Source organism: Arachis ipaensis, chromosome B8 (genome assembly GCF_059453495.1).
Source record: "Arachis ipaensis isolate K30076 ecotype BB chromosome B8, ASM5945349v1, whole genome shotgun sequence".
Lineage (NCBI taxonomy): Eukaryota > Viridiplantae > Streptophyta > Magnoliopsida > Fabales > Fabaceae > Arachis > Arachis ipaensis.
This window is the reverse complement of record NC_142443.1, coordinates 140050176-140062621: the sequence shown is the minus strand read 5'-3', so window position 1 is coordinate 140062621 and position 12446 is coordinate 140050176. Positions and strand designations below refer to the sequence as shown.

General features: G+C 29.3%; 1 protein-coding gene across 1 annotated transcript; it reads right to left on the bottom strand.

Annotated features, from left to right (window-relative positions):
- Positions 1-3382: 3382 nt before the first annotated feature.
- LOC110266142 (protein MEI2-like 1) lies at positions 3383-6588 on the bottom strand. Its single transcript, XM_088495245.1, has 4 exons — positions 5992-6588; positions 5144-5274; positions 4919-4970; positions 3383-4058 (listed from the first exon to the last, which is right to left on the bottom strand). The coding sequence occupies exons 2-4, from the start codon at positions 5219-5221 to the stop codon at positions 3676-3678; spliced, it is 513 nt and encodes a 170-aa protein (XP_088351371.1). The 5' UTR covers positions 5222-5274; positions 5992-6588; the 3' UTR covers positions 3383-3675.
- Positions 6589-12446: the final 5858 nt, after the last annotated feature.

The window sequence follows — 12446 nt, the reverse complement described above, 5'->3', positions numbered from 1 at the left end:
TGCTAGCGGCAAACCCAATTTTACACTCAAAGTCAAAGCATTTCGAGACTGATTTACACTTTGTTAGGGACTATGTTACCAAACAAGCTGTTCAAGTCACTCATGTGCCTGGAACTGTGCAATTGGCTGATGTGCTAACAAAATCACTGCCAAGTGCTGCTTTTCTGGAGTCAAGAACAAAGCCAATGGTAGAAGACCTAGAACAATACAAATCCAAATCCCCCTCTATTAGATTCAAAGAAGAATATTCGAGACAAGTGAACTCAGAACAGTATGAGAAAGTAGAAACCAAAAACAGCAGCAGTAACAGCAGGAGTCATAACAGCAAGATAACTAATGAGTCAAATGAATCTGTGAGCACCAGAAAGGAGGTTGAACAGCAAGGGTCATGATAGAGTAAGCCAAGAGAAAGGTAGTTAGCTAGCCTTAGCCTTCAGTAAAGCTCAGCTCACACATACATACACAGTTAGTTGTTAGCTTAGTTAGTTGGTTAGCTTAGCAAGTTGATTCTGTTAGCTCAGTTTGTTAAGTTTGTTAAACACGTGTGGTTTACAATAATGGGTAACAGCTATGTGCTATAAGTTACACTACTGAACCCATGTGATTTCACTTTTTCACTTTACTCTTTCAATCTTCAAAACTGAAAGTGCAGACTTCATTCTTCTTTCACTCTGCAACTCCTTCTTCCCTAATCTTCTTTGAATCTGATACCATTTCAAAGAGAAAAAAAAACAACCAATAAAAACTATCAATCTCTTTCAATATTGCCATCAAGAATTGGCAGCCCAAGGTTGTTTTGTTAAAAACAATAAAGTATGAAAGTAAAACATACAACCATATCATGAAACATCAAATTAACAAAAGATCAGATTCTTAATCAAGACCTCCATACCTTCCTAATATATCATTTTTTTTACCAATTCTCACGCTATTAGAATCGTTGCTGTCAATAATAAACAACATGTCGTAGACAAATCAGAGTAAATAATAAGTGATTTATGTGATGTTAACGTAGCTGGTGCATGCAGAATCTTGATTAAAAATCTTTTGCTAATTAGATATTTCATGATATAGTTGTATGTTTTGTTTTTATAAAACTAACCTTGGAGTTGCCAATTCTTAATGGCAACGCTGAAAGAGATTGGTAGCATTCATTGGTTGTTTCTTTTCCTCTCTTTTGGATTGAATTGTATTTAATCACAAAAAAAAATAATTGTTATCAATTGTGAAATTATCTTTATCTTTTTCATTATAAAAATTTCTATGTCATCTCATAAAACTGCGTGTTCCAAAGAGCTAATAAACCGATACGTAGAAGATTATATTTGTAACAGAATGATTTGGTTACCCCAAGTGGTAGATTTGGAATTAAGGGACTTCTATCATTTTCATATGGCTCTATCTTTGGTCTAAATTTATTATAACAATGCTAGAGAACCAAGAGGGTACCAACAAAAAATTAGCCAAATGTTTTTTGGTGAATTCAAAACTTTTATATAGATGGTGCTTATGCTAGATATTAGGATGTTCTTTTATATATTTTATAAAATTTTTTATATATTTTATAAATTTTTTTATATATTAAGAATCGGGATTGTTGGAAGTTCCGTGATTCCCGCCTCTATTTCTCCAACATATCATTCAGAATTTTAATTTGTAGTGAAAAGTAATTAATATCAAATATTATAAATTAAAAACAAATAAAATTAATTAAATATAATTATAAATTAGTTAAATTGTTTACTTTTTGACTGATTACCTCTTAGTTCCATATACTTTTCCAATTTATTATGAAAGCAAAAAGCAGCCAGTAAGATTGTAGATTCTCCAAGTGATTGATCTCAAAATAAACTCTTTTTCACTTTCCGTATTTTCAAACAACATACTTTAATTTCTAGCCTCTACATATATTTGTGTTATTTGTGGGCAGCATTATTGATCCTACTCATCAACACATGATAAGTTTGAGCCAAATTTCTAATATAGAGTAATGGTGTTACGAAATTATTATTTAATCACTTTCTAAAATCTTAAATATTGAATAAAATAGGTTTGCAATAAAAATATATGAAGTTTAATTAATTATATCTCGGTGCTTGCCATCTCTCACTAATTAATTTGGTTGCATTATTGATTAGATTAATCAGATTAATTTTATTCTTTTTATTTTTATTTATAAAGATTTTTAAGTGAGTTGAAAAGAAAAGATTGAATTAAAGAACCGTTTTTAAATTTGAATAAATAAATTATACAAAAATCTGGTTTAGGAAATAATTTCTGATTTTATCTCGTAAATGCATAACAAAATTGAAACAGTAAAAGAAGAGAGTAGAAGAATAGTAACGTTTCGACATATTTTAGTTCGGCCATGATGATCTACTTCTAATTTTCATCATAACAAATTAACGATAAAATTTTTACTATAATCAAATTGAATTACAACCACTAATACTAAGAGTCTCACACTCTTGCAAATCACTTAAACTATTTCAAGTTTAGTAAATCCTCTAGGTATTAACTCAATCTAGTTAACGGTAACTAAGTATATTCTAACCGGCACACTTTCGAATACAAACACTCAAATGATTGAATTTTGGTTTTTGAATGAACTCCTTTTTTTGTCTTTTTTTTTATCTTTTAAATTGATCTTAATTCTAGACACAAGAGAATAAGAACACATTCAATATGATAACGGAATAGGCTTGTATATCAAATCAGATTTTACTTCAATTGTTGCCTTCTTTCTTGTCTTTGTTCTTCTTATATAGAGATTAATATACTCTTCTTTAAGGTTGATATAATTTCTTTTTTCACAAAACTAGTCGTAGCACCAATTATGCTTATGGCTATTGGCATTAAGGAGAAAATCTTTCCATCTTTATTCCTCAAGTTCGAATACAGTAGTTCCTTATGAATATGATCTAATTTTAGAGTGTATTATTTATTGTCTTGATTGTGCATATTTTTTTTAACTTGACTTAGATATCATCTTTGATTAATTCTTATAATACTCATCATAATAATTAGTTATAATAGGAAATAATTAATTATGTTTATCATCATAAAATACAAAATTAATTATTAACTCAACAATTTAAAAGATATTAAAATTTAGGTAAATTCAACGCCAATTATTTTAGTTGAATTAAATCGTTACTTTTAGATTCTTTGAACGTTTATACAAAAAATACTTAAATATCTTTCACTAAAATTGTTTATATAGACAATCAATCTAAAATTAACTGTATCAATTATTTAAAATAAGCAGTATTTATTGTTAAAAAAATTATAAAATTTTATCTCAGTTAATTTAGATATGTGAACTAAAAATTAGTAGAACATCTAATTAAGACCATAAATCAGATAAAAAGTAAATATGTGGTGAAAAATAAAAAAATCCAAAAATATTATATATAAAATAATAAAAAAAAATCTGTCTTTAACAATATTATATATTGCATGTGACACTATTTCAATGCCCATATAAACAATTTCGATCATCACTTTGCATTACATTTAATTTCCCCTCTTCAATTCCTTCCTTCTCTCCCTTCATCTCACACTCTTTTCAATTCGTACTTTCTCTCTTTCTTTAATAGTTTAGCTACCACCACTACTTTCTAGTAAGATAAAAGGGCATCAGTACTAATTCAGTAATTCCTTTACCATGCTGCATTAACCATTATACAAGCATGCAAATATCTTAGCATGGATAAAAAGATTCTTACACTTTTGAGTAAACATATCAGACAATGAACTTGAGAATAGACTGCTTTCACGAGAGGCAGCATTGGCAACAATCTTGTTCCCAATGAAACCATACGAGCTAGATGTCGGCTGCATACGCACATCAGTCCATGATCTTGGATGATAGTTAAGTAACTCCTTGGAATCCTTCAGCACATCTGCAATGCCTTCTTTACCACCGAAACGTGTGCTTCCTGTGCCTTCGGAAGATAACCCAGTCTGCGACATCGGCAAGCCTGTTTTTGCATTCATTCCACGGGGTGATGAAGCATTCAAAATGCTGCCAGGTGATGCTGTGATCTCACTCTTTCCTGAAAATTTCATCAACTTTAGTTTATATTGAAACAACCTATATTTATTTGTTTGGAAGATGAGCTGGTTGTTTACACAACACATAAATCAACACTCAACAAACAAATGCATGTAGAGATGGATATTACATTATTTACCTTAAAAATTAGCATAAAAAATAACAGTGAAATCTTAAGAGTAAACATACCAAAAACGCATACATGAGCTTCAATATAACAAATTGAAACATATATATAAAGATATCATAATTAATAATCATAGTTTTGCAACAATTAAAGCGTTTAAAGGATGGCATCATAAATTATACATGCATTACGAAGCATTAATAAAGGTTGCAGCAATTAGGTTTTCGGAACAAACTGAAACAATAGTATCAATTGTAAGCTAGAGTCAAATACTCAATAAACATACTTGCAACATTGGAAAGTTATCATTGTCTTATCCAGTAATTCATAGCAAACGAAAGACAGATATAGGTTAGACAAGCATACTAGCATTCAACAACAAGTGAAAGATATACTAGTTTTAGAGTATAGAGCAATTACTTGTGTTAAGGATATTTCACAACTACATTTATAATCATGCATTCCAAATGCAACAAAACAATTATAAGAATTTGAAACAGAAAGTGAGAGAAATGTTACTTTTTAAGTCCCAAAAGGGAGTTTCAATCAAAACCCCAATGGCATCATCTAAAGCATAAGATTCTAAACCCAAATACAAAACTGTTCATGCAACCTCTACGTACAAAAAATTAGTTAGTAGATACTCAGGGCAACAACGATAGAATTTAACTACACGAAACAGAACAATAACTTGTGTAGGACTATTAACAAATGATGAGTTGATAGGACCTAACCTTGCGGGTATCGCTCGTGAATAGATTTTTGCTTCCGTAATCCAGGATTCTTCTGCTCATACAAAATTCCACACACTTTTAGAAAAACCAACAATAGTTCAAAAGGGCAATATCATCAAGATCAGACATAATTTTATCAACCTTTTGGAAACTAGTGCCAAAGTTCTTAAATTTATATGATAAAATTTAAGAACACCAAAGTGAGAGAGTGAGGATAATCCTCACCTCTGGAGGAAAGGAGATGTCGTCGTAAAAGTGAGACAAGGTCGAAACGCCCCTCTGGTTCATTACTTCAAAAGGCATCCTTCAGCTGAGAATCCAGAAAATCCACAATCTCACTTACTAGCCCCTATCATCTGCTAGAAAATTTAAGGTCATTTGCTATACACAAAGGAAATGACATATAACAATGAATATACAAAACCAATCCACATAGAAAAATCTAACCCCATTTCAAACCCACTAAAAAAATACCAGCCATCATAACTCTAAGAACAAAACCAACCCCAAAACTGAAGAATCAAAGAAAGGTAACAAAAAGGGGACTACTTTAAACTCTTAGAGGTGCTACATGAATTACAGCTTAAAAAGGGAAAATCAAAGATATCAAACCAGAAACAGTAGCATCTACCACTGAACAGTACCAGATGGAACAACAGCAAAGGATGAATAATATATTAGAAGAAAAAAACTATCAGAAACATCGTTGCTCACCTACCAACAACCTAACACAGCCTAGAAATTCGGCTGCAAAAAAGATAAAATTTATGAAAAATGGACAAAATCATCCACCAGAATTGAAAAAAAAAAAGCGCTAGAAGGAGTGAAAAGAATTTACATGAAAAATAAAATAAAAAAGACCCGAAACAAACGCAGATCAAGACCGAAGGGTAAGAAATTCAATTTTTTTCAACAACAGTCTAATCTAACAGATCAAAAAGAAGAACACAAAGGAGGTTCTAATCTGAGCAAGAAATCATATCCACTGGCACCAAAGACAAAGATAATTCAAAAAAATTCAAAATCTATTCGGACTTAAACAAACAGATACCAGTTTCAACGAAAATTCTCACCTTTGATAAAAAAAAATTTCAACACAAAAACCAAACCCCAAGAAAACAACTTTTTTTTTATCTCTTCCTTCAAGCTCAGGAAAATGGAATTGAATCTTTGGAGAGGGTCCTAGAAGCTTATATAGAGCAAGAGATCTCTGTAGAAACCCTCTTCGCTTTTGTTGTTTACTGCATTGCCTCGGTGTACACCCCTTCACCGCCCGAAAAAGCGGGGTCAAGATGAAGGAAGTAACGTAAACATTAACACCAAAAATTGTTGGTTTCTGCCGAACGAATTCTGAAATATTTTCTTTCCTATGTAATAATAACAACACCAAGCGAAAACAAGGAAAATGGAAAAAAGTGATGTAATCCAAAATTCGAAGCTCGAATCGGAAAAAATGGAGATTCCGGCAACCGCGGAGCGGAATTCCGGCGAGATTTTGCACTCGCCGGTTGCCCTCTCTGGTTTTTTGGGGAAAAAATAATAAAAATTTGTTCTCAAACAACGCAACAATACAGAGTTTGAGTCTTTCTGACAGAGAAAGAGAGAGAAGAAAAGGGTGTTAGTTGGCTTTAAAAATATTGAATTAAAATTAAATTAAACAAAGACAAAAATCTTTGAAACTATATATTAGGAAGAGAAAAACTAGCAACAGGATATATAGGATGGTGTTTTAGATTTTCTGTAATAGTAATTATAATTATCGTTATTTTAATTTTATTGAATTGATGTTATAAAAAACTTATCTTGCAGAAATAATTATGTAAAAGAAAGAATAAGTATAATTAGATTATTATATAAAAGAATTTATATATTAATGTATTAAAATTAATTTTTTAATTATTAGTCAATTATTATAATTGTTAAGAATTTAATATGATTTATGATGCTATAAAAAATTTATATAAACAAACAATCAACTTTATCTAGATATTTTTTGGTCTATGATTAAATTATTTGTGTAGAATATAATAACTAATTTTGTATCAGTTTGTAAGCACTTTTTTTTTTACTAAATATAGAATTAAGACTCGAATTTACGACTTTTAAATAAATATAAAAAGACTATATTATTTGAGTTGTAATTCGTTAGCAATTTGTAAATACTTTAACCAACAGGTCATTATATTTTTTGATATACATTTAAATTATTTATGTTAGAATACAATAATTAATTTTGTATATAACAAGATGAGAATCAATCTTATATTTTATCAATTTTACTAGGTAATTTAGAAGGATTCTGCTAACTCCTACTATTTTTTATTGGATGGGATTTCAGAGCTTATTTAATAAAAAATATGTTCAATTATTTATGGTAAATCTAATTTATCTTCAATTACCATTAGTAAACATAATTAATCCCCAATCTCATCCTCTAACTCCGATGACTACCCTTTTTCAACCACCATCCTCCATCTTTGGACGTGTTTCCATCGCCGGCGTCAACAATGGTCAATGACGCCCGTGATTTCATCGGCGAGCAACCACTGATCTTCAGAAATGTATCTAAGTGTCGCCATTGCTGTACAAGACACCTCCTGTACAAGACACATGTATAAGAAGTAGGGGTGCACAGACCCGGCCCGGCCCGGTCCCGAACATTTTAGGGGCTAATTTGGTGTGATTTCATCGGGTTTAGGGCCGGGTAAGGGTCTCAAAAATAGACCCGGTCATTATTTCGGGTCGGGTCCGGGCCATAGCTCGGGTCACCCGAAGTCGGTCCGGTGGCCCGGTCATCATACACAATTAATATTTTGTGTTATTAGTGATGGATCATGACTATTCTTATGTGGAATTTAAGTATTGTAAACCTTAATATTTTGTGTTATTAGTCATTATAAGACTATAAGTTAATGTTTTATGTTTAGAATGCATAAGACTTTAGACTAATGCATAATATTGTGTTATTTGTATTGATTTAAATATTTGGTATTATTAGACAATATTAGTATTGATTGTGGTTTTGCTTTAATATTGATTGTGGTTATGCTTTAATTTTAAAGAAGGGTTGGTTCTTATTATATTTTTCTAAGTGAATTTTACCATGTTAAATAATGGTTGGAGTCTTGAAAATTTGGATATTTTTACATGTTAGCTTACAAGAAGGTATTAACGTAATGTAATATTAACGGCCCGGTTTCACCCGGTTTTTACCCGGTATAATTGTGACCCGAAAGTGTATTGGTTTCATCGGGTCTAGGGTCGGGTTCGGGTCTAATAAATAGACCCGGTATATATTTCGGGTCGGGTCTGGGTCCTATCAAACCCGGCTTCACCCGGCCTATGTGCACCCCTAATAAGAAGACACATTTGCAAAAGACACCTTTGTTTAAAAGACACATTCACAAAAGATACCTCCATTAGAAGACACATGTATAAAAAGACACTTCCTAAAATCATATGCATAAAATGACACATCCATTAGAAGAACATTCATAACCCACATCAATGGATGATGCATTAGTTCCTTCTTCTCCAAACTTACGTTCCATCAACGAAGTCGTCTGAAAATGCGGGATTTTTGTTCGCGACTTCGGGACGACGTTGAGAGATACACGTTCGATGGCAATCAGGTAATGGAACACACGAGTTTTTGCGATAACAAGTTTCACCGTCACGAAACGGCGACGCAGCAGTTATTGCGGCTGTAACGGCAGTGCACCGCAGCGGCCCCAAATCGGCACCTAGTGAGGAAGATGATCGCAACCCACACAATAAAAGCTTCTGTCGGAGCAAAACAGCCGCGCACCAAAGAGCCGATGACATGGTGGTTGTGCAGCTGTGACGGAAGCACGCTGCAGCGGCAGCGAAGCGGTGCTGTTGGTGAGAAAGGAGATGTTGCGATGATAAGAGGAAAACAGACGCTGATCACAGTGACATTGTGGGCGGTTACTCAACACAATCCTTATTATTCAAATTTCTCATTAATGTCATTATTTGAAATTTAAATTTATTAAAATAATTTAAAAGTATTAATTATTAATTTAGTTGTCAAAAATTGACAGATTAACTCTTGATACCCAATACTGTTTCATATTTTATTAGCAGTTTTGTTATATATTTAAGTATTTTTATAATCAATTCTAATTAAGTTAGTTCAAAGTTAGCAAAAATCGTTTCATTAATGAGAATGTGTCGACATACTCTAATTTCCAGGAATGATATCGCGCATTTTTTCTTTCGCGTTCTTTCTTTTTCTTTGTGTTCCTCCTCCTTTTTGTTATTTGCATATTTTTTGCTCTACACGTAGTTGATGTATTTTTTCTCTTTCTCTTTTTAGTAATTTTGCAATATCATGTATTTATTCCTTTTCTTTATTTGATTTTTTTTCTTCTTATGATGATGATGAGAGGAAAGAGGGAGAGAAGGATAATGATACTACATAGAGACACCAAACTCAAGTCTACGACAAGAATCACACTGAAACTAAATTAAAATAACACTGAAATTTTAAAATAGTGACATCAGAAAAAATTGAACTCAAAACAAGCACAAAAACATAAATCACACTGAATCTAACTCATGATAACTCCGAAATTTAAAAATGATGACACTAGAAAACTCATCAACATGGTTTAAATTTCATAAGAAATCCTACAACTAAATAGAGACTCTAAATCCAAGCCTATGATAAGAATCACACTAAATTTAAATCAAAATAACATCAAAATTTTAAAATGGTGACACCAGAAAAAACTAAACTCAAACCAAGCATAGAAACATGAATTACAATGAATTTAACTCATAATAACACAGAGACCTAAAAACGATGACACCAAAAAACTCATCAACATAACTTAAATTATATAAAAAATACTACAATTATATAGAGATTTCAAATCCAAATTTATGACAAGAATTTACAATAACGATGATGATGATGATGATGATGATGGGGAGAAAGAAAAAAAAAGAGAAAAAAATTAAATGAAAAGAAAGAAATAAGAAGAGGAGAAGATGACCATGGTGGTAGTGGTGATGGTAATAACAACAACGACAATAATAATAACGAATAAAAAATATGAATAAAAAAATAGAAGAAGGAGAAGAAGAAAAAACAGCATTGACGACAGTGTAAAAAAAAAAAGAAAAAATAATGCGCATAAATATAAAAAACGGTTATATAATTTAATTGAAGTTAATTGAATAAATTACTTAATTATAAAACTTTCTTCTCTTGTTAGAATGATACTAAGATCTAAGTAAACATATTTGATAAAACAAGTCTCTAACCAAACAAAGTAAAATAAAAAGTAAAGTGGGAAGTATTAGGTAAATAATAATTATCTTGAATAACATGAATAACTATCAATTAAATAAAAATAAATTACACTATAATTTAATGTTACTAATTAAATTTAAAATTAATTTACTTTTTTAACTTTATTTATTCACATTATTCACATATTATTCAAAAATATTGTTAGTTACCCATACTTTTCCAAAATAAAAATACTCCAACACACATTTCCCTTTTTTTTCTCTCTTTTTCTTCTAGTCTTCGTGTTGCTATTTATAAGAATTTATGTGCTTTGTTTTATAATTTTGTTGCTTTCTAAAAAAAATGCGCATCCCTTATAAAAAAAAAAATTTCCAAAAGAAAATTCTACTACTTAAAAACAAAAAGATCATTTTTGAAAACTTGATTCCAACTTGGTTATAAAAATACTGATTCACCCGATTACTATTTTTTAACATATTTTTCAAATTTAATATTTTTTTACTACTTTTTAACATATTCCTCGAATTTAATATGACCAATATAATTAAATATTTGTATTATAAATTTAGATAAAAGTATCCTAAACACATTCCTCTTTCTCTTTCTCTTTTCTTTTCTTTTCTTTTTTCTTCATGTTATGTGCTACTTATAAAAAAATACATTTTGTTTTAAAAATTTTGGAATTTTTCAAAAGAATTATGTTTTTTCATAAAAAAACTTTTATGATTTTTTAAAGAAATTCGTTTGTTATTTAAAAAAAAAAAAACTTTTTTAAAAACACTGTTTCACCCAGTCTCTTGTTTTTTAAAATATTTGTATAATTTTTTAAAAAAAAGAATAAAAATTATATTCAATTTTTTAAGTTATATTTTTGAAAACTGTAATTATAAATATTTTTAATTTATATTTATACACTGATAATAAGTCATTAAATTAACTCTTATTTATTAGTGTATGTTATATATATATATATATATATATATATATTAATTCACATAATTTTTTAACTAAATAATCAACTACTAAGATAATTAAATATAATTAAATTTATCATATATAATAGAATAACAAAATTTGTTTACAGTACTACAATAATTTAAAAAAACATAACGAATGGGTAACTAATGCTTATGTAGATGTACCATAATATCCATATTTTGCCTAGTATTGATTTTAAGATAATAACAAACAAATTTTGTTCGATTCCTTTATTATGGAAATAAAATTAAGTCCATTTAATTTCATTGACTATATTGAATATTTATTTGGCGAAATTGTAATTTTTGTTAGATTTTCTCTTAAATATCTAAAACTAATTATATACTCAAAAGAAATTTGTCTAAAAAAATTTTCAACACGAACATTAAATGCTCTCTTGTTCTCATTTTTGTTTCAAGCAAAAAAAATATTGCTGAATCTTGGAGAAAATCCTAAAAGGGATATATAAAACAATAGATCTCCTCAAATATCATCTTCCTTCACAAATATTATTATTTATTCACAAATTTATTAATTATTATTTATTTACAAATCTTAATAGGATAAATCTTGCCCAAAGACTATATACCAATGAAACAAGTATTAAAAAGTGATTCATTTATAAAACTTTAACACATTACACATTCATTATGTTCTATAGATTGCTTCTAACCAATAGATAAACAGGGTTTAATCATGACAAATTAAAATTTAGTTGGTAAAAGATTGGATAAGATTTTTTTTTACCAAAATATAATGATATATAATACTTCAATTACAAAGAGAAGATAAATATTAAAAAAAATCTCTCGTAAGTGCATATAATGTATTCTTTAAAAATTTTATTAATGACAATATTAAAAATAATTTTAGAGAATCTTGTGTTATTCTATTACATCTTGTGATTTTTCATTAAAATTTAAAGATGAATATTCTTATTTTTATCAATTATTTAGACCGGTTATTTAGGCGATCTTTTATAAAAAAATGTAGAATTATTTTTTTGTGCTTTGTAAATTTTACAAAAATTGTGGGTAAAATCTTATGTATGATTGAAATGGTTATATATTTTAGTCCTATTTGTATGATCTTGGTATTATGTTGGTTTTGTTATGCACTATAAAATTTATTATTCTAGTGATTGAATTTTAGAATTTTATTGTATAGAATAATGTAATAATATTATCCAAAAATATATACTAAATTTCATAATTTGGTAATGAATTATATCATTGTAAATTGTAAATACAACTACAAGAGATGATGGGA